At 35.6% G+C, this 27,588-nt stretch overlaps 1 protein-coding gene and 1 long non-coding RNA gene across 6 annotated transcripts in view; both read right to left on the minus strand.

Moving 5' to 3' along the window:
• Positions 1–405: 405 nt before the first annotated feature.
• Positions 406–21,485, minus strand: LOC139697417 (serine hydroxymethyltransferase, mitochondrial-like). Of its 2 annotated transcripts, none has more exons than XM_071596111.1 (10): positions 21,242–21,485; positions 21,005–21,139; positions 20,827–20,906; positions 20,442–20,642; positions 18,739–18,943; positions 17,547–17,686; positions 17,102–17,264; positions 10,330–10,585; positions 810–917; positions 406–727 (listed from the first exon to the last, which is right to left on the minus strand). In XM_071596111.1, exons 1-10 carry the CDS (start codon positions 21,287–21,289, stop codon positions 597–599), a joined length of 1,467 nt encoding a protein of 488 aa, XP_071452212.1. In that variant the 5' UTR covers positions 21,290–21,485; the 3' UTR covers positions 406–596. The 2 variants fall into 2 exon arrangements, with proteins under 2 accessions (XP_071452212.1, XP_071452211.1); XM_071596110.1 differs by having other exon boundaries at positions 21,005–21,154; positions 21,242–21,484.
• Positions 21,486–26,008: 4,523 nt separating this feature from the next.
• LOC139697418 (uncharacterized) overlaps positions 26,009–27,588 on the minus strand; it is a 34,648-nt gene continuing 33,068 nt past the window's right edge. For all 4 annotated transcript variants that reach the window (XR_011702782.1, XR_011702781.1, XR_011702784.1 and 1 more), the window contains exon 5: positions 26,009–27,428. This is a non-coding gene — a long non-coding RNA (uncharacterized lncRNA). The remainder of the gene's footprint in view (positions 27,429–27,588) is intronic.

A 27,588-nucleotide genomic window follows, 5' to 3' on the forward strand; every position in this document is an offset into this window, starting at 1 on the left:
TCAGAAGCTAGTCAAACATTCAAATTACCAATGAGGTATGCAGATAAACAAATATTGATAAATATCAAATGTATTACTTCAAAATTTTACTCAACAAATACATTTAATGATTTAACAAAAATTGTTTTAGTTAGACAACATAAAAACATTATTTAACACTTTTTAGGAGGGCTTCTCTAGTTCTTCACAATTAAATTTTCTATATTATGTATGAAATAATTCATTTTACTAGATTCAATTTGGTATGAATTGCATTTATACAGCTCATAAACATACATATGATGTACATCAACTTTGATTACTTTCCACTTCCAAAATTATCCTAAAAATCCATTTTCCAAATAAAATTATTTTATCAGCTTTTATCATGGATAAAAGGTCATGGTGAGAGACAGAAAAAAAGTCTTCAGCAAATTCATACTTTTTATTTCATCCCCTACACTGCCATGAACCAGAAGTTATTGTGATAAATCTGCTCCATTTTGTTTTACAAAAATAACATTTTTTAGGAATTATCACAGTTCAACATAGACAGAATGGAAGCCTGAATTCAAGTGCTAATGAGAAACACCAGTATCAGTTGATTTCTAAAAATCTTAACGATCCATAAATCCAGGCATGGGAAATGTTTTGGCAAAATTGTTTACATCAATTTTTAGTTTTTCCACTCGATCTAAAATAACAGAATTGCTATCCAAATATTCTTTGTAGTCCTTCATCTTACTGCCTGTAATAGAGACTTTAAATGAGGAACTGAAATTTAAAAACAAAACAGTATGTTAATCTTTCATGAAAACATATCTTCTCACCTGATGCTGCTTTCACATCAGCAACAATGGACATTGCATGATCAAAGAACTCGACCACTTGTTCAAAGTCTTTCTCCTTGAAGTTCCTGGATGTTAATGCTGGTGCTCCTAGTAATACAATTTAAAAAAAACAATTTTCTAGCCGTAAAGTGCAAAGAAGAACGACTTTCTCAACTAATGTGCCCCTTTTATATTTTAAAACACATTGATTATAAAATATCAAATTCACTCTAGACCTTTCTGTACCAGCGTCAGTTAATATGCCAAACATCAATTATAGAGAGGTAAACAAAAGGAGAGCTCCCATGAGAAAGACAGCAAGGGCTACAGTCAACTTATTAGCTGATTCTTTATTAATGAATGATGAATGACAGGTTTAAATGATTTTTACTACATTACTCTACCATGAATAATTATGTCATACATATAAATATTTAAAAAGGCTAGTGAAAAATTTTAAGATATTATCATTTTTCAGGAACTACTCAAGATATATACTAGAATTTCACCTTGAAGTAAATATATTTTCAACTTATCTAAATAATAATAAATGCAATTATAAAAATCCAAACAAATTACTTTCCCCACACACTTCTTCCCATTTTAAATATAAAAAATAATTATCAAATAATAATAACTTATAAATTAACATGCACATATGATATTACCTTTTTAAAGGATTTTTAAGATATTGTGATCAAAATTAGGGAAAATTTGAATTCCAAATCCACCACAAATTTTTATGAGAAGACGAAATAATATCATTTCCTTGCCCTCATTAACTGCCTCCATGATTGCCGCCACAAATTTTTTTTAATGTCACAAAATCAAGAACCGTAAAACAATTGGTCTTACGTTTCCTTTATCATTATAACACATAACCCTTCACATAGACTTTAAAGTAACACAGTGTTAAACTCAATAAAATGTAATAAAGTAACACTCAGTTGCTAGGTGAAAACCTGAGTTCCAGGCTTCATGTTTTCATGATTTCAGTTACATAGAACATCAATCAGTTGGCACATTTTAAAATTACATCTGAATTTAAAGTTTTTCAGAATTAGTGATTTTACAAAACAATGTCTCCAACACAATTCATAATTTTACATTCTATACACACTGTTATTCACAAAAATTACTCAGTTTGATTCATCATTGAATAAACAACCCCAAGTGGTCATTCCAAAGCCTAAAGCATCCGCCGCTCTTAAATTCACTCGGTGAGTTAACACATGCACAATGAAATGACATATCACATAAAAATTTAATCAAATCAAAATATTCTGAACAACAGTTAAAGAAAGGGCAAAACATGATTCATAAATATTGCAAAAAAACACTACATCAACAATTTTTCAATTGAATGGCATTAATGTTGAAATTTGTACCCAGAAGAAATATAGTCTCAAAAAATGGATTTGTTGAACGTAATATGCTGCTTTCATGAGCTGATTTGGGCACAAATCACTTTATTTCAACTCCTTTTAATAAAAATATTACCCAACAAAATTTCAAGAAGTTCAATACCCTTTTTATAATGACTGTCTTACTCCTCAAAATAGCCATTAACTGCCGACATCACTTCTTCACGGTTGGAAAATCTTTGACTACTGAGCCATTTTTTTCAAGTTTGCAAACAGAAAATAATCTAAGGGGGCTAAATCTGGCGAATAGGGTGCATGAGGCAGCAATTCAAACTTTAATTCATGAATTTTGATCATTGCAATAACGGATTTGTGAGCTGGTGCATTGCCTTGATGAAACAACACTTTCTTCTAAACCAAATGCGGCTGCTTTTGCTTGATTCCTTTGCTCAAACGTTTCAATAAGTTTACATAATAGTCGCCATTGATAGTTATTCCTTTTTCAAGATATTCAATGAAAATTAACCCACACGCATCCCAAAAAACAGACGCCATGACCTTGTCTGCAGATGAAACCGTCTTCGCCTTCTTTGGAGGCAGTTTTCCCTTTTGAATCCATTGTTTTGATAGTTCTTTTGTCTCGGGTGTGAAGTAATGCTTTCTCATGTCCAAATTTTCAGCTAATATGCGATATATCGCACTGTTTGAAATGCCTACTTTGTCTGCTAGTGCATGCACTTTCAGTTGACGATCATCCAGTATCACCTTGTGGATTTCCTTCCCCATTTCTGGAGTCACCACCTCATTTGGTCTCCCAATGTGATGCTTCTCTTGACAGCTCGTACGGTCTCATTTAAACTCTGCTAACCAATATTTTACTGTTGTAAACGAAGGAGCAGACTCACCCAGACTAGAATCCAGGTCAGCTTTTAATTGGTTGGGCCGAGGCCTTTCAAATTAAAGTACTGTGTCACATAACGATGACCAATTTTCTCCATTTTCACTGATAGCATTCATTATTGATGGCTGGCATACAAATACTGAACAACTTAACGTCTTCACACTTAAAAGATAGGCTTTATAGATTGCATACTTTCTAATACAGTGATATTTGTCAAACAACTACTGCCATCTCTAGGTCAGGCTGGGTACTTCTGAGACCACCCTCATACCAACAGTGACTAACGTATTAGTGAAAATGGCCAATTGAACATTATATTCTAAGGTTACAGCAACCAGAATACAAAATTGAGATACTTTAATAAGAAAAATACCTGACTACTGATTTCAAATTAACTGGTCTTAGGTTATCGGCCAATTACTAATTTTTACATTTGTACATTATGCTTTATTAAGTGAATTAATTTATTCATCATTCAAATTAATCAAGTGGTTAATGCATTCATAATTTGATTATTTTTAGTCAATTTTTTTTCTAGTTTCTTGGTGATACCTTGCATTTTTCAGCATCTAAATTTGAAGCTTCGAGCAACCTCAAGATTTCTTTTATAGATTAAATTATTTGGTACAAAGGCTTTGAGAATTATTATAGAATCAACTGACTTAAAACATAACAATATGAATCATTAGGAAACCTTTAAAGACCCTATTACAAATGAACAATGAAAAATACCATTGGGGATATTAATGATGCTTAAAATAGTCTCATCAAGATTAAAATAGAAATAATAAAATTAATCAAGAAGGAAGTACTGTTATTTTTCCACTTGGTACTATATACAGTATAACATTGCCTTATGAGAAGGTTTATTGAAGGTATTTGAGGAAAGTCTTTAAATAAAATCATTAAAAAGCAAAATTTTACTTGATTTTTAAAACTTTATTTCATAATTTAAATGCAATCATATTGCTTTTTAAAATAAAATAAAAATTAAACAATATCAAGACCAACGTTTTCATGGAACATGGTGTGAACGAATAAATCACTTTATTTACTATGTTCAAGCATAAATTCTCTCAAAGCAAAACAGAGACATTTGGAAAGCAAAACCGACAGGGGCAGCACAGAAGATGCAGGAAAGGACATATATTAATTAGAATAGGAGCTTTGAATGTTAGGACAATGTTGAGGAGAGGAAAATTATAAAATATAAATTGAGAGATAGAAAGAGGAAATACAGGTGTTTTAGGGCTGTGCGAGGTGAGATGGAAAGAAATGGAATTAATGGAGTGATCTTTACAGAGTAATACGCAGCGGAGGGAAAGAGAAACAATGAGGAGTGGCAATAATATTGAATAAAAAGGTAAGAAGAAGCATAGTAAATATAGAGCAAGCGACTAATAAAATACTATTTGCAGAAGTGAACACTGAATTAACGAACTTGGTCATTGTTCAGGTCTACATGCCAACAAGCAACCATAGCAAGAAAGAAGTCCATAGGGTATGTGATCAGTAGAGGACTCAGAAAGATATTGGTTATACTATTAGAGGGTAGTCTGAAAAGTTTCCAACCTAACAAATAAGCAAGAAATTTTTTTTAATGCAACAATTTCAGAGCGTAAAAATCATTCGCCTTGACTGGGACTCGAACCCAGATCCCTCAATATCCGGTCGAGTGCTTTAGCCACTTAAGCTACCGAGGCGTCCTCTTAAACTCTGAAATTTTGGGGCTTTTAAAGGAACTAGATGTTATGACGAAATACCGTACATACAATGTCACATGCATTCGTAGTCGTGCGCGAGGCGCCACTGTCCACGAGGTTAAAGCCAACTTTAAACACGTATGGTGTTTTCCCTTTGACAAATTCCAAAGAAACTGCGGGAGATGCCGCAACAGTAACTTTTAACGGAGTCATCCGCTAATGTGCATTTTAATGCAACAATTGTGACATTGTATGTACGGTATTTCGTCATAACATCTAGTTCCTTTAAAAGCCCCAAAATTTCAGAGTTTAAGAGGACGCCTCGGTAGCTTAAGTGGCTAAAGCACTCGACCGGATATTGAGGGATCTGGGTTCGAGTCCCAGTCAAGGCGAATGATTTTTACGCTCTGAAATTGTTGCATTAAAATGCACATTAGCGGATGACTCCGTTAAAAGTTACTGTTGCGGCATCTCCCGCAGTTTCTTTGGAATTTGTCAAAGGGAAAACACCATACGTGTTTAAAGTTGGCTTTAACCTCGTGGACAGTGGCGCCTCGCGCACGACTACGAATGCATGTGACATTGTATGTACGGTATTTCGTCATAACATCTAGTTCCTTTAAAAGCCCCAAAATTTCAGAGTTTAAGAGGACGCCTCGGTAGCTTAAGTGGCTAAAGCACTCGACCGGATATTGAGGGATCTGGGTTCGAGTCCCAGTCAAGGCGAATGATTTTTACGCTCTGAAATTGTTGCATTAAAATGCACATTAGCGGATGACTCCGTTAAAAGTTACTGTTGCGGCATCTCCCGCAGTTTCTTTGGAATTTGTCAAAGGGAAAACACCATACGTGTTTAAAGTTGGCTTTAACCTCGTGGACAGTGGCGCCTCGCGCACGACTACGAATGCATGTGACATTGTATGTACGGTATTTCGTCATAACATCTAGTTCCTTTAAAAGCCCCAAAATTTCAGAGTTTAAGAGGACGCCTCGGTAGCTTAAGTGGCTAAAGCACTCGACCGGATATTGAGGGATCTGGGTTCGAGTCCCAGTCAAGGCGAATGATTTTTACGCTCTGAAATTGTTGCATTAAAATGCACATTAGCGGATGACTCCGTTAAAAGTTACTGTTGCGGCATCTCCCGCAGTTTCTTTGGAAGAAATTTTTTCTTCAAATTTATTTTTCAACATAGTCTCCTTATAAGTTGATGCACTTTTTTTAGCACTGCTCTAGCTCTTTTAACCCTTCCAAATAGTAGTTTACACCTTTCTCTGCAAAAAAGTGGTATGTGATAATCTCCTTGTCTGATGAAAATCTCTGTCCACCAAGCGAAACTTTTAAGGTTGGAAAACAAAAAAAAAGTGACTGGGGGCTAGATCTGGTGAATATGGTGAGCGGTCAACTAACTCAAAGAGCAATTGATGAATTTTAGCTAGCTATTTAATGACAACTTAATACTCAATTTTTTTCTATTTTCACGAAAACCCTCACAATGACTCAATCAAACCATTGTCAAACTACAGCTGAGTGTCGCAAAGGCTGACATTTTGGTGAGTACCTTTTAATGCATGCACGAACAGATTGCCTAACTTTTATTAAGGAATGCTGCCATTTTCAAGTTGGGGTCAACAACTTTTCAGAAATACCTTATATTATGGTTAGACATGGATTTAGGAATATGGTGATCAATTTGTAGTTTCCCAGGAGTGGATGGGGAATCATCATAATTATAACTCAGTAGTTATGAAGTGTAGTACTCGATTAGAAAAGATAAAGCAGGGAAGGTGCTTCAGGAAATGAAATGTAGAAGCATTAAGTGAGTTGACAAAGAAGTAGTATCAAAAGGCTATAGAGAAAAAAACGAACGAGGATCGGGAGCTGGGTACTACAAAGGAAACATGGGAATATAGGATATCAACAAAACTATATAGATAGCCACAAAAGAAACTATTTGAAACTATAAAATAGGGAAGTGACAAATTTTCCATGAATTACAGACGAAATAATTGGAAAGATACACAAGAAAACAAAATGGAATAATGTAGATAAAGAGTTAGGTAGAAAGAAGCATAAAGAGTTGAATAATAAAATGAGGCAAGTAACAAATAGAGTAAAATAAACAAGGTGGAAAATACAGTGGGAGGATATGGAAAGTTTGCAGAGGAAGGGCAAAATTTTCACGCTATACAGGGCGGTTAAAACACTGGTAAGAAGCAAAAAGGGAAAATATCTGTTATCAATCAGGGATAAGAAAGCAAAATATTAGCTGAACCAGAAAATATTCAAGAGAGATGGAAGGAATATAAAAGGAAGAACTGTATGGTGAAGTACTTAGAACAGCAAGGTTAGACATAGAAAGAGAATATAATGTAAATGAGGACAGCTTAGGTCCAGGCTTACTCAACAGTGAGATAGAAAAGGCATTAATGGAATTAAAATCAATTAAAGTAAAGGGGTTAGACATCAGAACTACTTAAAGGTTTAAGAAAAGATGGAAGGAAGAGTTTTTATGGACTACTTGGTAGCATTTACGAGGTATGTTCAAGAAGTTCCTGAACTTTTATATTACAAAAAATACTTCACTTAGATATTATTAGTCAGGGTCCGCTTCAAAGTAGTCTCATCCCTAAGGTATACACTTATCCTAATGGTGTTTCCAGTTTTTGAAACAGTCCTGGAATGCTTCTTCCAGAATGCTCGTAAGCTCCTCTGTCAAATTTTTCTCAATCTCTCCATTGTGGCAAATCTTTTTTCTTTGAGTGGGGTATTTAGTTTGGGGGAATAGGAAAAAGTCACATAGGCCCAGATCTAGTGAGTTGAGTTGGTGGGAAAGCTCAGCAGTCTTGTTTTCAGCTAAAATTTCTTCAGTTCTGAGATATGATGAGCCAGCATGTTGTCATAGTGAAAAATACCACAAAACGCTCCTCCAAAGTTCAAGCTGTTTTCACCTGATTCTCTCCCTTAGGCGTTTCATAACCCCCAGGTAGTACTCCATGTCGACTGACTGGCCTTTAGGCAGGCACTCATGATGCACAACCCCCTTTGCATCAAAAGAAACAGTCAGCATCACCTTAAGTGAACCTGTTTAGCTTTTTTGGGGCAAGGAGATGTTTCACTGATCCATTGTGAAGATTGCACTTTTGTTTCGATGTCATATCCATAAACCCATGACTCATCACCTGCTATGATCCTGGACAAGAAGGTTTCATCCTCTTCTGCTCGATCGAACAGTTCCTGACAGACTTGAACACAATGTTGTTTCTGGTCTGCTGTCATCAGGTGAGGCACAAATTTGGCAGAGACTCGATGCATCGTCAATTGTTCATCAGAATTTCACAGTCAAACCAATCAAGTTGACACACTCTTCAGCAAGTTCCCTGATATTCAAACATCAGTTTGCATGAACAAGATTGTTCCCTTCCGCAATGTGGGGGTCATCAGTTAACGTAGATGGTCATAAGGAGAAGATATGCTTTACATAAAAAAGCTTTTATAAGGCGGAGGGAAATGATGATGAGGGTGCTGAGAAGGGATGTTAGGGAAAGGGTCGTTAACACTTTGACATGGAGTGCAGTTTTGTATGGCACAGAAATATGGTCATTGAAGCAGGATGATAGGCATAGATTTGAGGTTTTTGAAATGTCGGTGTGGAGAAAATGAAGTCTACAGGAAGGAATTAAAAATGAGGAAGTGCCAGGTGGAGGAGGGGGGTATATTTGGGAGAAATCCAAAGGAGGCAGGAAAGATGGATGCATTATGGTTGGCAATGGGATATTGATGACTGTGATATAGGGGAGAATGTCAGGCAATTCAGGAAGGGGCATTAATAAGATAGAAATGTTGGATGGAATGATGTGAAGGAGGAAGTATATAGAGTTGAAGATGGGCTTATTGCAGTTAGGATGTTAGGTTGTGTTTTGTTAGGAGACACAAGGGAACTGTCACTGCACCATTTGATACCTTGTGTCCAACCAAAACCTACCTTAACCCATTGGCTTACAAAGATGGCTATCCGACAGTCTCATATATTATTTTTTTCCAACCTTCTTTTGGAATATAAGGGTCAAATATTTTTCATAATTTGTTCTTTATTGCTTTTATGTTTTCCTAATACATACTCAGGTGCTTTTATTATATTGCAGGTCATATTTTATTTTCTTATATATTCAATGGTTTTGAAGTATTTCCATCTACATTTATCATGAACCCAATGCACATTCACCACTGGCTAATTTTGTCTCCTTTCTCTCATATCCTTCTCCTACTTAATAAAGAATTGTTGAGGCACCTATTCATAGCCAACATAAGATAAATGAAGCACTATTTCATTTTGGATAATTGATGAGTACCATCCGCTGAAAGTAAATGAAAGATACCCAATGTCTTAGTCTTCAGTGAACTTGCTACTATGGAAAATATAGTGCCATCTTCTCTACTGCCACACGAAAGTCGCCTTTCATCTATTCTTATTTGCATCCACATCAGCAATAAAGATAGAATTTCTAAATGAGGTTGTGACCTTCTGATAATACACAATAGTTAGAGACAACAGAGTACTCTTGCCGTCACAGCCACGGATGCTTGTGGCCATGTATACTCATGCTACTTCTGAAGCAATGGCCGACAAAAAGCGAAAGATTTTTACTGACGATGATGTAGAAAAGTTTCTTTTTGATAGTCACATCAGTCTTGGTGAGAGCAGTGAAGAAAGTGACCCCAATAGTTCAGATTATTCAAACTCTGTGAGAAGTGCAACAGTGCAGAATTTTCTCAGGAAAATGAAGACAGTATTTGTCCAGCGGATACGAAAAAGGCCTAAACCTTAAGGTGTTACTTACAATATGCTCTTAAAGAATTTGCAATTATATTCTATCTGTATTATTCCAATAACAAGAATTCAGGTTAAGAGATATTTAACAAAATTAAAAAAAATATTGTAAGATGCTATTCAACTTTGGGATAAAATGCCAATGACAGTAAAAACTTTTTTTCGGAATAGTACCAGATACACTATGCAATATCTCAAAAACCCTTCAGTGCATTTCAATGCAACTTTCAAGCATGAAATAAGATACAGTTTAGAGTCACAATAAAATAAAAAAATTACAATAATTTTATAAAATACCAAAAAATATTTCAAATAATTTTGCAAACTTTTCATAATTGCTAATAATACTGTTAAAAAATATGACTTTATTATTGGCAAAGTGTTACCCTAGATATTTAAAATTGTCAATAAAATAAATTATTAACTTTACAATTAATAGCATATTTATCAATAGAATATTTTCTCAAAATAAAGGGTATTTCTGAGCGAGTAGATTGCAAAAAAAATGTTAAGCCAAAGGGTTAACCAGTAGATTACAAATAATGATAATAATTATGTATAAAACCCTTATTTAAAGCCGTTTCTGGTTAGGGCCAACTCTAATGTTAATCTAAATAGCTATAAAGAAAAATTAGGTAGAGTGAAGAAAATTAAATTATGATATCAACCCTATTTGCAGATGATAATATTAACGAAATGCTAATTGAAACATAATATAGTTACCTAAACGAAGACCTCCTGGATTGAATGCACTTTTATCTCCTGGGCAGGTATTTTTATTCAGGGTTATAGAAACACGATTGCACACCATTTCAGCACGGGCTCCATCAAGACCCCTAGGCCTAAGGTCCACTAAGAGTAAATGATTATCTGTACCACCAGATACTAAAGTATAATTTTTTCTGATGAGTGCTTTGGCCATACTCTGGGCATTCTTGAGGACTTGCTGCTGGTATTCCCTGAAGTGACTTGATTTTGCCTTTGACATAAACAATAAATTAAAAGTACAAAAAATTAGTACCCACAACTCAAAAGTCATCCAGGGAAAATGTCCCCAATCAATTTACAACCAATTTCAATACTGGCTAGAGCACATGCATTTAACTTGGTTGAACCTCATAGTTAACTAGCTGAGGATAATACTCCCTCAGATGTCTTCATTCCATGATCATAAAATCAGATACACTAATCAACACTTATTTAAAGTATTTGTAAGTTCACATTAAGGTCAAGTTGATATTTATATTCCCAGAATACAAAAACAGCCCCACATGGTCCAGCATTTTCATTATTCAGGAATTGTCTTAATTCAGCAATTGTGTGAGCCATTGAAACTGACATTTTGGATTTGATGATTCTAATAACTATTTGGTAGGCTACATTTTGTTTCAATGATAGGCATATATACTAGGATCAAGACTGAAAGTATACATCATTCTCATCCAACAGGTTAAACTGAATTTTTTTTCTCATGCAACAAATATCAATCCTAAAGATTTATGGAAGGAAGACCATGGAAATAAATGAAATGAGGAAGGTCTACTCATCCAATGAAGGAGAATATGGTAAGATACACCTGATAAGGTCAGGTACAGCCAGAAGAAAAGTTAGGAGAAAAATATGAGTACTGATAACTAGAAGCTAATTGTTAAAATAAAATATGATTTCTTCCTGCAACTTTCCCAAGGACTATGACCTGACTTAGTGGAAGGACATGCACTTTCCACTGACCTTTAGAGCTATACTGGTTTGAGCATTGATAATTGCCCCTGATAGGGTAACCTGTGGCAGATAGGTCAAAGGGTAAGAGCAGGATAAAAGTAGTATGTGCAGCATACCAGTGGCTGCAAGCTCTGACTCCAGTTTGGCAGTTATTTGAGTGATCGTACAGCTATTTGGCAGTAATTTGAACGTCAAACTAACAAAATTGTTGGGAAAGACAATGGTAAACCAACAAAATTATCACCAAAATAATAAATATAGTTGAAAAAAGGAAATACTAAATCCTGACAACTACAGGACTTGGCTTACTAAGCCGGTGTCACACCTGGCAGTGGGGAAGCAAAGGCCCCTGTATCACATGAAAGCCTAGCATAACTGAACTGAAAACAAAAAAAGAAGACCAAGAAGAAGACTGCAATGGTTAGTATTTAGATATAGAATTTTAGGATGATGTGACAAGGTAGCCAGAAAACAATAAGAATGAAATGGATAAAGGGGTATATACATATAAGATTTGTGTGAGGTGAGATGGATAGACGAAGGAGACTATTGAAGTGAAAATCACAGAGTAATTTATAGTGGGTGGATAAGTGTAAATATGGATTGGTTGACTGAATAGGAAACTTGGGAGAGGGTAGTGAATATACAACAGGTAAGTGATTAAATTCCATAATTGTAATTGGTAGAGATAAAAGCAGATTTTAAAAATCCAGTGGTAATGTAGGCGTATATGCCAACACAAGGAGGCAGAAATAGACAGCTTGTACGATAAATTAGAAGAAATAATTGGTTATGCACCAGGAAGGAGCAATCTAATAATAATGGAGGATTGGAATGCAAAGTTAGGTGAAGTGAGGGATGGGAGAAAGACAAGTGAGAATGGTTGAAGAATAAGAAATGATCGTAGAGAGAAACCAATTGAATTCTGCAGAAAAAAGGATTTGATAATAAAAAAACACCTGGTTCAAATATCACCACAGGTATAGGTACTCATGGAAGGTAAAGGAAGAAACAGGTAAACCTGGTTAGATTATATCATGTTTCAACATAGGTTTAGAAAGTGGCAACTATCGTAGCTTCCCAGGATGCAAACTTGGGCCATGCAGTGGTGGTAAACTCGGGCCATAATTTAATTCTCATGTGAATCAATTTAAAATTCAAAATGATAAAAATGGGTAGGAGTGTGTCAAAGTGGAATCTGGAAGGTTTAAAAGGAATAAAATGGAAGGATAACCAAGAAAACTTGACAATATTCAAAATGAGAGCAGGAGATTGAAAACAGTTGGGGAAGAGTGGGTGAAGCTTAAGAACAGGATAGAAAAAGCAACTAAGGAAACGATATGAATGCTAGAGAATAAGGGAACAAATAAGCCAAGGGTCATGGGAGAGATGCTTCAGAGGATAGATGAAAGCAGAAAATTGATGAGAGGAAACATGGGAATAGGGAGGAGAAGAAGGTACAGGGGCAGTTAGAAGAGTTTTTGGAATCACCACCAGATGTCACCACTAGCGCAATGAGTTTACCGCATAGTTAATCCTTTATGAGTAAACACATGACACGTCAGTGCTCTGCGAAGAGAACCGTGGCACGAATGCCTCTCCGTTGGTGCTCCCGTGTAGTGATTTGTACAGATGGAAAAAAGTGAGATTTGAGCAGTGATTAAATACTTCATTAAGAAAGGAGTGTAAGCGAAGGAAATTCATGGCAACTTACAGAACACTCTGGTGGACTCTGCTCCTTCATACTGTTGCCAAGTGGACGAATGAGTTTAAGTTTGGTCGGGACAGCTTAGATGATGGCCTGCGTAATGGTCGGCTAAAATGTGCCACTACGCCAGAAATTATCGCTAAAGTCATACAATGGCCAACTGAAAGTGTGAGGAATCGCTGAAGCTGTAGGGATGTCATCTGAATGGGCCTATCACATTTTAACAATAGAATTGAATATGACAAAATTATCTGCTAGATGGGCGCGCAACTCTTTATTTTGGATCACAAATGCATCAGAATGGAAATTTCAAGCAATTTTTGACCCATTTTAAGAGCAACCAACAAGATTTTCTGTTGTTTGTGACTACAGATGAAACCTTGGTCCACTATTATACCCCAGAGAAAAAATAGCAGTCAAAGCAGTGGAAACATGTTGATTCAACACCACCAAAGAAAGCAAAGGCAATACAATCGGCCGGAAAGGTGATGGCTTCAGTTTTCTGGGATGTGAAACGAATTCTGCGGATAGAATATCTTTCCACTGGCCAAATAATTACAGGACAATACTACGCGAACCTCCTGCACCAACAACAGCAAAAGATAAATAAAAAAAAGGCCAGTTTGGCAAAGGTGGTCATCCTTCACGAAGACAGTGCACGCCACACATAAGTGTTATTGCCATGGCCAAACTATATGAACTAAGATACATTCTGTAGCCAAACCAGCCTTATTTGCCATATTTGCCTCTGCCAGATTTCCATTCCTTCTCCAAGCTCAACATTTTCCTCATTGGATGGAGATTCTCTTCAAACTAAGAACTTACAGCCAGAGTAGACGGGTACTTTGCAGGCCTGATAATTTTCTAGATGGGATTAAAACATTGGAATATTGCTGGACCAAGCGAATTAGTGCACAGGGAGACTACATTGAAAAAAGGTTTCATTGAGGTAAGTCATTCATTTCTATTTCATCCTGAGAAATTTTCTAATTACCCCCATACTTGTACTTTCTTTCTTACACAAGAAACTAATAAGGCCAAGGAAATGTGGTGGAAAGATCATGGTGAGGATATGGAGAAAATTCAGATACAGGGTAGAGTGGAAGTACTATATAAGAAGGTAAGAGATCTGTCACCATGAAGCCAGAGAAAAATTACACCTACTATGAAAGAAAAGATAGGGAATTCATTAATAGAGCCAAGAGAGATTTAGGGATGGTGGAAAGAATACACAGGAGAGATTTTTGGTAAAGATGGCAGTTCAGAAATACAAAGGAAATGCATCATGGACAAGGATACTTTGTGTCCAGGAATATTAGATAGCAAGCTAGGAAAAGCACTGATGGAGATGAAGTTGAACAAGGCAATAAGAGTAGATAATATTCACGCAGAATTACTGAAGAGTTTGAGGAAAAATGGAAGGTAGGGATTTTTGAACACATGCACAATGTTTATAAGGGAGGAATATGACCATAATATTTCTTTACATCGATTTTGAACCTAATGCCAAAACTGGATAAAGCAGCTGATATGAGAAGACTATGTTGATATGTTTGATTGCACAAGCAGGAAAGACAGTACCCTCAACAAAATGCAAGAAAGAATCATCAATGGAAAATAAAAAAACAGTGCAAATGACTACCTTGGTGAGGATTAGTTTGGGGGTAGACAGAGAAGAGGAGCATGTGATGCCAAAGCAGAGATGAGAACATTATGTAAAGGAACACCAAGTATAATCAGAATACCTTTGGGTGGTTCATGGATATTGAGAAGGCATTTGACCATGTAGAGTAGGCAAAGTTAATGGAGATATTCTGGAATATGGGAGTAAACTGGTGGCCATGGTGGTCACTTATTCCAAACTTGTAAATGAATCAAATGGAGGTAAGCGTAGGTAGCAGAGGAAGAATCAGGATGGGCAGTGATTGGCAGGAGAGTGAGACAGGGTTGCCCATTATTGCAGGCAGTTTTCAACAAATATGCTGAGAAAATAATAAGGTAGCATGGGAAGGGCTGGAACTGTGGGTAAAAATTGGTGGCAAGAAGATTAGGTCAGTTTAGTGAGCAAATTATCAAATGATAGTGAGTCAGACAGCCACAGGATTGCAGTCAATATTGAGTGCTTTACAGGAACAATAACAGGAGGATGGAATGAGGATTATCACAAGAAAACAAAAGTAATGCAACAATTTCAGAGTGTAAAAATCATTCACCTTGACCAGGATTTGAATCCAAATCCCTTGATGTCCGGCCAAGTGCTTTAAGTCCCCAAAATTTCAGAGTTTAAGAGAACTTAGGAGGAGTAGAGGATAGCTTAACTTGCTATAGCACTTGGCTGGACATCAAGGGATTCGGATCCAAATTCCGGTCAAGGCAAATGATTTTTACCCTCTGAAATTGTTGAATTGAAATGAATATTAGCAAATGACTCCGTTCAAAGTTACTGTTGTGGCATCTCCTACAGTTTCTTGGAATTAAAACAAAAGTAATGCAATTCTTGAGATGCAGGAAAGCTATGTAATAAACTGGAGCAGAAGGAGCAGCTCAGGTTTTTCTGCAGTATTTTAGAGAAAAAGGTGCATCATAATGAGGACATTCAGAGAAGAATTTCATTAGCAAAAGAGGCACTTACTTATGAAATGTGGGTGTGATAGAGAATGGAGGAGATGAGTTGGACAGAGGGGAAGATCAATGCCATGGTTACAGTGGGTGCAGAACGGAAGTTACAGGGGGAAGTACAATAAAGGTATAGAAAGTGTGTGGAGGAATATTGAAGAGTAGTGATTTGATGAGAGGCCGTGATATAGGGGAAAACATTAGGAAAGCTAGGTAGAGGTAGCAAGTGAGTTGTTAAACTGCATGAAGGCATGCAGAAGTTTAGAAGAAATGAAAAAAGAAATAGGAAGTTCCCAAAATACTTGGATATAGCTCGTCATTATGGACCACCCTAAATACCTATAAAAAAAAGGTAGAATACCTTGTTAATGATAAAAAATAATTCCACTTCCATGGAGGGGAGATGACAAAATATTTCCCTAGATAGATAATATATTATAGGTTCAGAATGATGAGTAATAATGACTCCTTTAGCTCTATTTTATATTTTATTCTGAATTGGACCATCGACAAAATGTGTAGCCTTTACCGGCGCATATATAAAATAAATTCTTAGAAGTAACGATAATTAATAAAAAAACTTTTTTATATTGAATTAACTTCACCGACAAATGCAATAATATATTTAGGTTAGGCCAAGAAATTACATTCATACAGTATACAGTATATGCCTACGCCTAATTATAGGAGATATTGGCCACACCAGTGCTTTATATTCACATTCATTTAATCAACCATCTAAATTTCAAACGCTATCATATCATAAACTTGATTTTAATCATATCTCAAAGTTTTCCCGGTCTTATACAGTTCCTGATAATGATGGAGATATGAAGAAAAAGTCCCATGCTTTAGATTTTTAGTTAACACTAAATGCCATCAGAAACTATGCACACATAATCAGCAGATAGTCCAAGAAACCTAAAAAATGTTGGGTTATATTCCAATTATTAAAAATACTACCAAGTACTTAACTTTACAATTAAATGGGATCTAAGGTACAAAATAAGGAGCACACATAAATTTACAGAGCAACAATGCATGAATAAGAGTGGTGGTGCATAGAGAAAATACTCTTTAAGGAAATGGATGTAATCTTATGCCAAGCATGATTATTTCTAATACTATAATATACAGTTCTAATGCAAATTATTTCAAAATTTATCTCACAAGTTAAACAGGAAAATAAGCAAAAAAACTTGATCCAGAAATCTGTATAGAGGGTTAATCATATTAAAAAGGGGACAAAAAAATTAAGTATACATTTGAAATTTGAAGAAGCACATTACTGAAGTAGAAAACGGTCAGCTACAGAGAAAATTAGACTGCAATCAAAATGGACCCCACTTTGCCCTCAGTAAAGTACCAACCTGAGTCAACATGCCTGAACATGGTTTATTGTTCAATGCAAAGCAAATGAAGAGAAATTTTAAAATGCTACAAACATACCTGCTTGAGCGCTACTGCCACAGAACCAATTGCATGGTTATGCGGACCTCCTTGCAGTGAGGGAAAAACAGCTGCATTTACTCTGTTTTCAAAGTCATACATGATTGGCTTTCCATTTTTATCTTGGCCCTTTACTCCTCGTCGGAAAAATATCATCCCTGACCTGTAATTCAAATCACATCCTTTAATATTTGTGATTGTTTAAGACGAGACAATAAATTAAGGTATGGAGACAAAAGAAAGAATATATATTAAATGGAAAATTTTAGAAATTCCAAAGAAACTGCGGGAGATGCCGTTTAAAAACTGAGATTAAAACATTTTAACCTCAATTTTTAGTAATTATAATTTGAAGAGATAATTATTTCAAAATATTCTATATCAGCTCTTGGAGTTGACACAAACCATGAATAACATTCAACCTCTGTGGAATGACACCACTTACCGACCACCTCTCAATGTTTTGTGAGTTGTTGTTGTAACAACATCAGCATATTCAAAAGGCGAAGGAATAACTTGAGCAGCAATTAGACCAGATATATGTGCCATATCAGCCAATAGTACAGCTTTCACTTCATTGCAAATCTAAAAATATACAAATAACATTTTTCTAGTAAGAAAACAATATGATGACACTGGTACATACAAGTACTTGAATATATATATTTCCAATTTTTCAGTGAAATATTTGAAATACAACCATGTTCTAAGGAGTAACTAAAACAATTATTGTGTGCCAAAATTGCTACAATAAATGGGGAGATTGGATAGGTAAAATTAATATATTCATTTTTTATCATTCTAAGTATGTGCATAGCAATAGATGTGAAAACAAACAAAAGGGATGATTAGCATTAATTGGCTTGAGATGCCACCATTACCACTTTTGGGTAGACTTATGGCAGATGTTTCATAAAATGCTTCTAATTTTATTTAATACGTTTTATAAATAGTTAAGTTTTTACAGAGATAATAATAACACTTAATAGCTTTTAATTGGTAGATTTATAAATTTTTTAGATGCTTGTGCTAATGAGGTGCAAAACATTAATGCCTTTCCAACAAAATTTTTATGGTATTTAAGATGACCTATTTTTCTAAATTATCAATCAGAAATATTACCATTCCACATCTACTTAACATGAAGATTTTTTAAGACATGTTCGATTTTTGATATCTCAGGGCCTTGATCTCCCAATGCCATTTATTTTATAATCCAATTTTTGTCTTAAAATTTTGTTTGCTACCACATATTAAAGCATTATCAGCTGCCACGATGAATTTGAATAATTTGGAAAAAAGAACAATTGTTTACACAGTTTCAAAAATGAATACGAGCAATCAGAAAGGAAGCAAACTCTACAGATTTAAGTAGTGACCATAATTAATTGTAGTTAAGTAATACTATCTTCTTCTAAAAAGTAGCTAAAAGAAGGAAAATAATGTATGCCATCTAGGATATTTACAGGTACCTTCCAGAAGTGTAGGTCAAAGGGACCACATAAACCAAGAGTTCAGAGGAACCTTACCAGAAATAAACACACTGCTAGTAAAATATAAAATTTTGTACACTCCTACTGCTTGAGTATAGGAGTAATACATTACAATAATAATGTTACAGAAGGAGAGTAACTAACCTCACGGAACGTTTTATAATCCAGGAGGCGTGAGTATGCTGATGTCCCAGCAATTATAACACGTGGGCGGAAAAGTTTGGCTGTTTCCCGTAGACGGTCATAGTCAATCAGTCCAGTACTTACATTTAAACGGTACGGCATGGATTCAAAATAAACAGATGTTGCCGAAACTCGCTTCTGGTCAGTCATAAATCCATGGGTCAGACTGGCAAAAAATATTTCAACAATAATCATTTCAGTGATATATGTTGTAATTATTTTTACATTTATAATCTGTCATTGTGGGTCTTTCATGACCTTAATCTTACTTATCCAATAATAAAATATAAGTTTGGAAATGTTGATGCAATAAATGTGTATACATGACTGTCAAGCAGGAAAAAAAGTGTCCACAGTGAAAATGGCCCCCCTACCCTAATGTGTGAATTACACACACTGTTGGGTTTTGTACTTACTATCAAACCGACCTTCGTGTTGATTACTGTGTTTATGGTTTTTTATTAAGAAATGCATGCATTCAAGAAATAAGCATCAATAGCAGAGTTTTCACCAGTCACAGTCACGTGTTGCATGCATTTATGCCACAAAAATTGTGAATTTAGAAAAGAAGATAAACTACCAATATGGAGAATAAGTGTACAAAAAATTTAACCCCCTTTTCCCAGCCACCATGGGAACAGATCACAAGTCTGATTTCAGAACAGAAATAAGTTAAGGAACATCTCCTCTTTCCTGTCATTTTAGTTTCATGAATATTGTTTTCAAGAATATCCTGTGAATCAGAAGGCATATCTAATATATGAGGATCATATCAAAGTGAAGATATTCTCATCAGCAATGGAAGGAAAATTCAATTGTGGCATTTTCAGCAACGTCACATTCCATGATCTCTCATTGCAACCTTCAAGGAGACTGAAAATTTTTGTGTCAATAATTTGATGAGATTCATTTTCATTTTTAAGGTGTTCAAATTATGAAGTATAACATATATTTGCACCCATTGCCATCTTCCATAAAAGCCTCATCTTGATGTTCCTTATAATTTGATTTTGTTGAAACAAGTAGAAGTTTATTGATAAATATTTTAAAATTGAAATTACCCCTTCCTTGGAAGTCTATGCAACAAATTCATTTGACTTGGCATTAATTAAGATTATTTCAACACCAAAAAAGAGTTAACTGAACTAAGCAGATTGAAAAGAAGTTAATAATATTTGTCTGTTAGTATGAGTGCAAAAATCCAGTCTGTACCAGATGAGACAGAGTCATGAGTGAGCTCCTGGAGGGCCAAGTTCTGTTAACTTTAAGTGTCTTGGTAATGGTATAGAAATTAAAATATGGCTTAAGATATTCTATTTTGGTTTGTAACATAACCCGCGACACCAGATAATTTTCAAATATTCATGATATATTAATATTTACTGTCTTAATACATAATTTCTCTGAGTGGCCCAAAGAAGTATGTATTGTATAAAGAATTAGGCAGTTCATATACGGTGGATATGGTACTATCATGTGATTATTTATAGCGTTGGGGTTCAATTTGACTTATTTTGAAATTTCTTATGATGAAATGAAATACCTCACTCCATTTTAAATGCATTCAGAAAGTTGCCGCTTAACTTATGCCAGTGAATTGGGGGAATGTATAAATAATGCCGGCATTAAGACAACCCAAAAATGAAATAGATATTAGTACTCACTGCCCACCATCAGGGAGGTCTTGTCCCATGATCCGATCATGCGGATTCATTAAGGCTGTATAAGCGGCGAAATTAGCTGGAGATCCGGAGTAAGGTTGAACGTTTACACCCCATTTTTCTGGGTCTAAATTGAATGCTTCCAAAGCCCTCCGTTGGCATAGTGTTTCGATCTTATCTATTACTTCAGTGCCTCCATAATACCTATAAGAAACCGGTATTGTAATGAATATATTATTTAATTCCATTCAACTGAATGCCAACAAATAATTAATGCTGGTGGTTTATACATGATGAAAATCTCATATAAATCACATTGTATCAGTAACAATAACTTTAGCGCCGAATACTCTGGATAGAAATCTTCCCCATAATTGGATAAATATACCTGGCTCCTGGATATCCCTCCGAATATTTATTATTCAGGCAAGATCCTAGGGCTTCCAAGGCCGCTCTGCTGCAGAAATTCTGAAGTAGGACAACCATTAAAGAGTTTAAGATTGCAAAATGTAATCGAGGAACAACAGGTGCGCAAGATAAAGGGCAAAGAGTTATGCATAGACCACCTCAGATGCTATTAGTTCCAGTCCTTGAACTTGCCGAGCTTTTTCTTCTTTAAGTAAAGCCCACATCTCAGGGTCATCTTCAGCAAGTGTTTCATTTCCATTCCAAGACGAAGCAAATGCAATTCTGGTGGCATTCTTAGAGACATAACTCTAGTTTGAATTGAAAATACCCAGGAATACCAAAAGACAAAAGGTAAACAGCAAGAAGCGCGATAAGTATGAGGTAGTCATATTTACCTTTGACAGTCCTGTTGACTCACATAATTTACGAAACACGCGGATCATTATAAATAAAAAAATACGACTTATATACTTTCTTAAAGAAATCCTCACATCCACGAAAAGTTCTTACTAGGCAAAAACCTGACCCTATGGCCAAGGGTCGGCTGGTGACGTCAGATATACGGCAGAGCGCGGCGGTTGATTTACTTTTTTTCACCTCGAATTTCCAAATTGTATCAGCCGTGCTTACGTATGCTCATAATTTTCGACTATGGATATCAGAATTCTTCAAAAGCTTACTAACTTGCAGGAATTATATTGGATGAATTAAATACTTTTTTCTGATATGATTGTTTCAAGGAATTGCATTCTTAACGGCAATTGTGAGTGGAAGAAGAATGGCAACATCGAAAGTTGACCCCAAGATGCACTTGCTGCTTGATTTTGTCTTGAGATACAGTTATATTCCTTGATTATTAATTGGAAATTCAATCTTTACTTCATTTTTAAAAACTCGGATGATCATAGACTTCTCAATTACATAAATCAGTATTTTGAATTATTCATCGATAGGAACCGTTAGCTTAGATTATCCCTTACTCTGGAGGAGGGGCAAAGGTCTTCGCTGTAATTATATTGAGATATGTAAACGACTGCGAAGGAACTCATGGCACATACTCAATTCGCGACAGCCATTTTTATTAAATTGGATAATAATGCGTGCGTGCGAGGTTTGGCAGGTAGGGAATGGGATGCCCAAATCACTCCACATTTTCGGCAGTATCAATTTTAACATGATTTACTTCGCTAATCCAACAATACAAAAGAACTGGAAGACCAAAAAGATATACTGGAAAAATACCATATCCCAGGAAAAAGGATAGATGCAAGTGCTATCTCAAGGCACTTTAGGGTGGGGAGGTATCTTTATTATTGCCCGGGATTTATTCTTCATACATTCTGGGAACATTTCCCTAATCATTTTGACTATGTGTACCTAGAATGCTCACTGTGAATTTGTTTGATCGGAATTTCAAACACTCGCACAACCGTTTTGCTCCAAATTTGCTTTCTGAAGGTTCATGCTGCATTTGCAGGCTACCTTGTTGTTTGGGAACTATGGTTGGAACTCCAGGCTTCTGAAATTGACGGACTATGTTGAGAAATGGGAGTTACAAACCCTCTCGGAGTCATTTCTCTTTCTCAGAAGAAACAAATTACAGTCTTGGGCCTCTGCATTAGATAAACTATAAATACATATTTTCCCTCCTTCCATAGTTTTAAAAACACTGCTTCAGTAGGATGCAGAGGCATAGGGTGGTAACTACAGGTACATAGAACCTACACCACTCAAGGATATCATTGAGTTTGTCACCCTTCCTAGTTGAGATTAGATATCCTGCAGATATTTATTTGTACTCCTTTCTGTGCAATTGGGGCTCCATGATGGCAAGTGTTTATTGTGGAAAAACATTACTCCTACCCCAGGGCTGATTGCCACCTTCACTCTCCCTTGGCTAGTGGTAGAATTGAAGGCAATTAGCTGTATTAATAATCTCTGGACAAAAAATACCCTCATTGCAGACACCATATTCGACCCTAAGGCACATGCACCGTGCATTTACTTAAATTAACCCCATTAAAATAGTCATTACACGTGTTCTTTTGTTGCAACATTAAAAAAAATATCACTTAGATCCTCATATACACCAGTACCAGTCCAGGTGGCATTTAATGTAGCATATCACATTGAGGCTTACATCAATGAATGACGTAAATCTAGATATGTACAGCACTTATCACCTTCCACCTCTCCCCCAGGAGTCTTCTAAAATAAAAATACAGAATTTTTTTAAGTATTTGAATCCTGAAGACGAAATGGCTTTAAAGCAGGCCTATCTCTTTCATATTTGGAGAAAGGGAAATAGAACGTACACTAACATCCCATCCACACCTGCTTTTGAATTCCAAGTTACGTATTGTCAATCAACATGAGATTACTTCAACAACATAACTTGGTTGAAAAGGATCCAGATTCAATCATCCAAAGCTTATTTAATTATCATACAAGAAGCCTCATCCCGGTGCAGTTGCTAAACAGCTGAACCCTCCCTAGAGATGGCGGTAGTTGTTTGACAAATATCACTGTATTAGAAAGTATCCAATCTATAAAGCATTAGCTTCAGGTTGGAAGATGATATGCTGTTTAGTATTTGTTTGGCAGCCATGAATAGTGAACGTTTTCAGTGATTTTGTGAAAATGGAGAAAATTTGTCATCATTATGTGATACAATACTAATATTTGAAAGGCCTCAGCCCAACCAATATTAAAGCTGAAATGGATTCTACTCTGGGTGAGTCTGCTCCTTCATTTACAACAGTAAAATATTGGGTGGCCAAGTTTAAACGAGGCCGTACGAGCAGTCAAGACTGGCATCGCACAGGGTGACCAAATGAGGTAACGACTCAGAAACAGTGAAGAAAATCCACGAAGTGATACTGGACGATCGTTGACTGAAAGTGCATGAGCTAGCAGACAAAGTAGGCATTTTAAAAAAATGCAGTATATCACATATTAACTGAAAATTATGGCATGAGAAAGCTGTGTACAAGCTTAGTGCAACATTTGAACGAAGAAATCAAGCAAACGCGGTCACATTTGGCTGAGAAGAAAGTGTTGTTTCATCAAGACAATGCACCAACTCACAAATCCGTTATTGCAATGGCCAAAATTCATGAATTAAAGTTTGGATTGCTGCCTCAGGCACCCTATTCGTCAGATTTAGCCCCCTCAGATTATTTTCTGTTCCCAAACTTTCTTGGTGGTAAAATATTTTCCAACCTTGAAGAAGTGATGATTGCAGTTAATGGCTATTTTGAGGAGCAAGACAGTTCTCATTATTAAAAGGGTATTGAACTTTTTGAACATCGCTGGGAAAAATGTATAGAGTTGAAGGAGATTATGTTGAAAAATAAATTTTTTTCCAAAATTTGTCTTTTTTGGGTCGGGTACTTCTGGGATCACCCTCGCAGCTGATTTTCCCCATGTATCATCAGTTAAAAAAAATATTTTACACTGTTTATCTTTTTAAAAACCCCTGGTAAGATATCAATATGAAGTCAAATTAACTTGCCCTGTGTGATGATAAAGAATGGCATTATCAATCACCATGTTATGCATTAAACATAAAATAAGCATATGGATTAGAATTTAGGCTCTCACAGTAAGTAGAGCAACCAAAATGAGTTAGCTGACTAAAATGGAAATCCAGGTATTAATAGTCGGGATGAGGTGACGAAAACATCCATAGAGGAACCATTTAGTAAATGAGAATTTTTTGCTTAAAGGGTCTAGAATAATCATACTAAACAGCCTTCAGGAAAAAATTCTGCGGATACTACAAATTAATCACACATGTCCGTCACAAATGAAGGTATTGGCTAGCTCCTTTGCGTGCTGGATACTGTTGAACCAGAACATTGAGGCCCATGAGGAGTTGGAGTGGTTGTTTTAGAGGCAAAAAATGAACCACCACACCCAAGTTAGGTCCTGGAAACAGCCCAAAAAGATGCACTACATATGAAATTTGAAGCAGCATTCCAGAGGCACCAATTTTTTTCATTAACTTATTTATTGGCTAGAGAAAATGAGCAATTTCTCCAACAAAACAACAGTAGGGTGAATGAGGAAACGGAAGGGTAGTTTGAGAGATCCAAAATAAGGCCTTAATGGTGCATAGCAGTTTTTGTCAATTGGCAAAGGAACACGACTAAGTTTCAGCCAAATAAGTCAAGTCGATTAATGTGCTTAGCATATGCTTGAATCAAGCTACCCAAGTGATTTCCAAAAAACGGATGTAAGAGAATTTCATGAGTTTATTAAAAAATTTATGAAAGACAAATCACTTTTCCACCATGACAATGCACCGCTCCACTCTCCCACCAATGTGTCCACAAAACCTGTTGATGACCTATGCACTGTTTCACCTCTATCTCCAGCCAAACAAATAAAACAATCATTAAATTCACTTTAACAAAACAGATTTATGTAAAGCAATCGGCTGGGAAATATAATTAACAAAATGAAATAAAACTATTTTTACAGCTGTTCGGACAATTAATTTAAATGCCTCTAGGACTTTCTAAAATGAATTCCAGTGCATTGTACAAGGGATATCAAAGATAGAAATAATTCAAATCTCAACACATGACGATACATTTCAAGTATTAGCAAAGAGCGCTCCTATAAGTTAACATGTACATAAATGACACACAAGTCATATACTCTGCAGTGCAGAAATCCTAATCTCACACTTTTAAAATAATGAACTGTGTTCTACAGCATTTACAAAAAAATTGCCCAAAATTGGTGTAACTCAGAACACAATGCATTTCAAGAAACAGGCGAATACCAATGAAATGAAAGGCTCGAGTCGGTATTTATTAAATATTCTGCAACTGGAAATTTATATTGTACTGACATGAACTTGTGAAAGAGTGAAAACCTATGTGAGAATAGGTTCCCTTAACTTTGTCCAATTCAATACACACCAAAATGCCATCTGTATGGTAACTTTTTCTAAGATCAAACATTAAATTTTGAATCTTGGACATACCCTATCTTTAAACAATGTTTAATATTTAAACATCAGCCAAACTGACTTTAGTAGAATTACCCCCATGTCACAAAGAGATTATTAAGAACCAATTATCCTACCACATATAATCTGTGTACCTGAAAAGCAATCCAACAGGAAGATATTTAATGAATGAAATACTTAATTAAATCAAGTGGTAGTGTATTATTTATTTAGAACTTGAAAACCATTACAATACACAGAAAAATATGAAAATGATTTTTAAATTACTCCTTAAACACTATAGCTAGAATAAAATCTGTATCAGATAAACTATTGGTTACCATTTTCCCAGTTGCAATATATGTATTTCAAACCACCTTTAAAAGAGTAAAGAAACAAGCCCTATACAAATACACATAATGAAACAACCTTCAAATATCATCCTTCACAGATTTGCAAAAAAGATTAGATAAATCAATAAAAGCATGAGGTGGTTGGAATCACTAAAACTGGAATGGAATCGAGGATATCAACTAACTAAACATTTATAAATTTTTTTGGGCATTTATTTTTTTTTCATTTTTTTCCCACAGTTTTGTCATTTTTGTGTGTCTAACCATTACGTCCATAGGGCAGAAATGACAACTCAGCAAGGCAGTTTTAGAGTATTGACTGCCACAGCAATTTTCATAGCATATGCACACACAGCAGGCACCAGAATTACATGTGTAAGGAACATGCTATATGTACTATTAAATTTTACCGTCATGGGAAAATTTTGACATGTTATCAACACTGAGTGCCACATTTTTAGAATAACAAAATTATATTTAATTATACAAAAGAACATTCAAGTAATTTTGAAATAAACACAATGTATATCCTTTTTTCCAAAACAGATGAAAGTATTAGAAATCAACAGGACAATTCAGTAATACAAAACGTACGGTACCAATGAAAATATTTAATTATTTTAAATTTACACACCACGTTGAAACAATAACAATAGGCATTCCATGAATTGAGTGATAGTTTACACTGCTATGCTTCTGCCATTGCCTTCTTGTCAATACTACTGAGGATGAATACAGATTTAATTATCACCCCCTACCAACTTGACCTGCCTCAGTTGGTATGTATGCTCATAATACACAGCTCATGGGGAAACATCATGAAGAGAGAGAGAGAGAGATAAACATTTGGTAACAAGGATGAGGGGTGAAGGGGAGTGATAGGATGTGGAGTTGGATGCCACCCATTACATTCTGCAAATTACATTCCAACATTCAAAATTCTAAAAAGTGAAACTATTGCATGCAAAATTTCTGATCCACAAGAATGATACAGCTCATATATAAGAAATGACCTTCCTCTCTAGCTTATTGGCAAGCGTCAAACAGTTTAACTCTTGACCAGCATGAAGGATGGCAGTGTGGGGCTAGGATGGGGTTTAAGGGAGGGATGGGAGGGATGGATGGGTGCGGAGGGGCACACCAGATAGATATCTTCTTACTCGATGACATACAGCATGTAGAGGTTGCTCTCGGTGTTGCAAGGCACCATCTGATGTCCAGGTGCAAGAGTTTGGAACCCCAAAAACATGAAGGTTCTGACGAGGAGAGCTGGAATTAAAACGTATTCATCAAATTAATGAATTATTTAGATAAAATAGTTATTAAATATTATTTCAAGTCAACTTCAGGCACATTCAACATTACAATAAGCAACCACTTTATTCCAATTTGCCTAATACCTAAAAAAAGTCTTCAAAATTACAAATCA

Source organism: Hetaerina americana, unplaced genomic scaffold (assembly GCF_022747635.1).
Source record: "Hetaerina americana unplaced genomic scaffold, ioHetAmer1.1.p SCAF_76, whole genome shotgun sequence".
NCBI lineage: Eukaryota > Metazoa > Arthropoda > Insecta > Odonata > Calopterygidae > Hetaerina > Hetaerina americana.

Bases quoted from the DNA above. Each gene is read 5' to 3' on its own strand.
- LOC139697417 (XM_071596110.1), bottom strand. From the start codon at position 21,289: ATGATCCGCGTGTTTCGTAAATTATGTGAGTCAACAGGACTGTCAAAG. The intron at 20,643-20,826 runs GTATATTTATCC...GGTTTCTTATAG, and splicing joins GAGGGATATCCAGGAGCCAG to GTATTATGGAGGCACTGAAG. The intron at 10,586-17,101 runs GTATGTTTGTAG...TTTATGTCAAAG, and splicing joins TGGCAGTAGCGCTCAAGCAG to GCAAAATCAAGTCACTTCAG.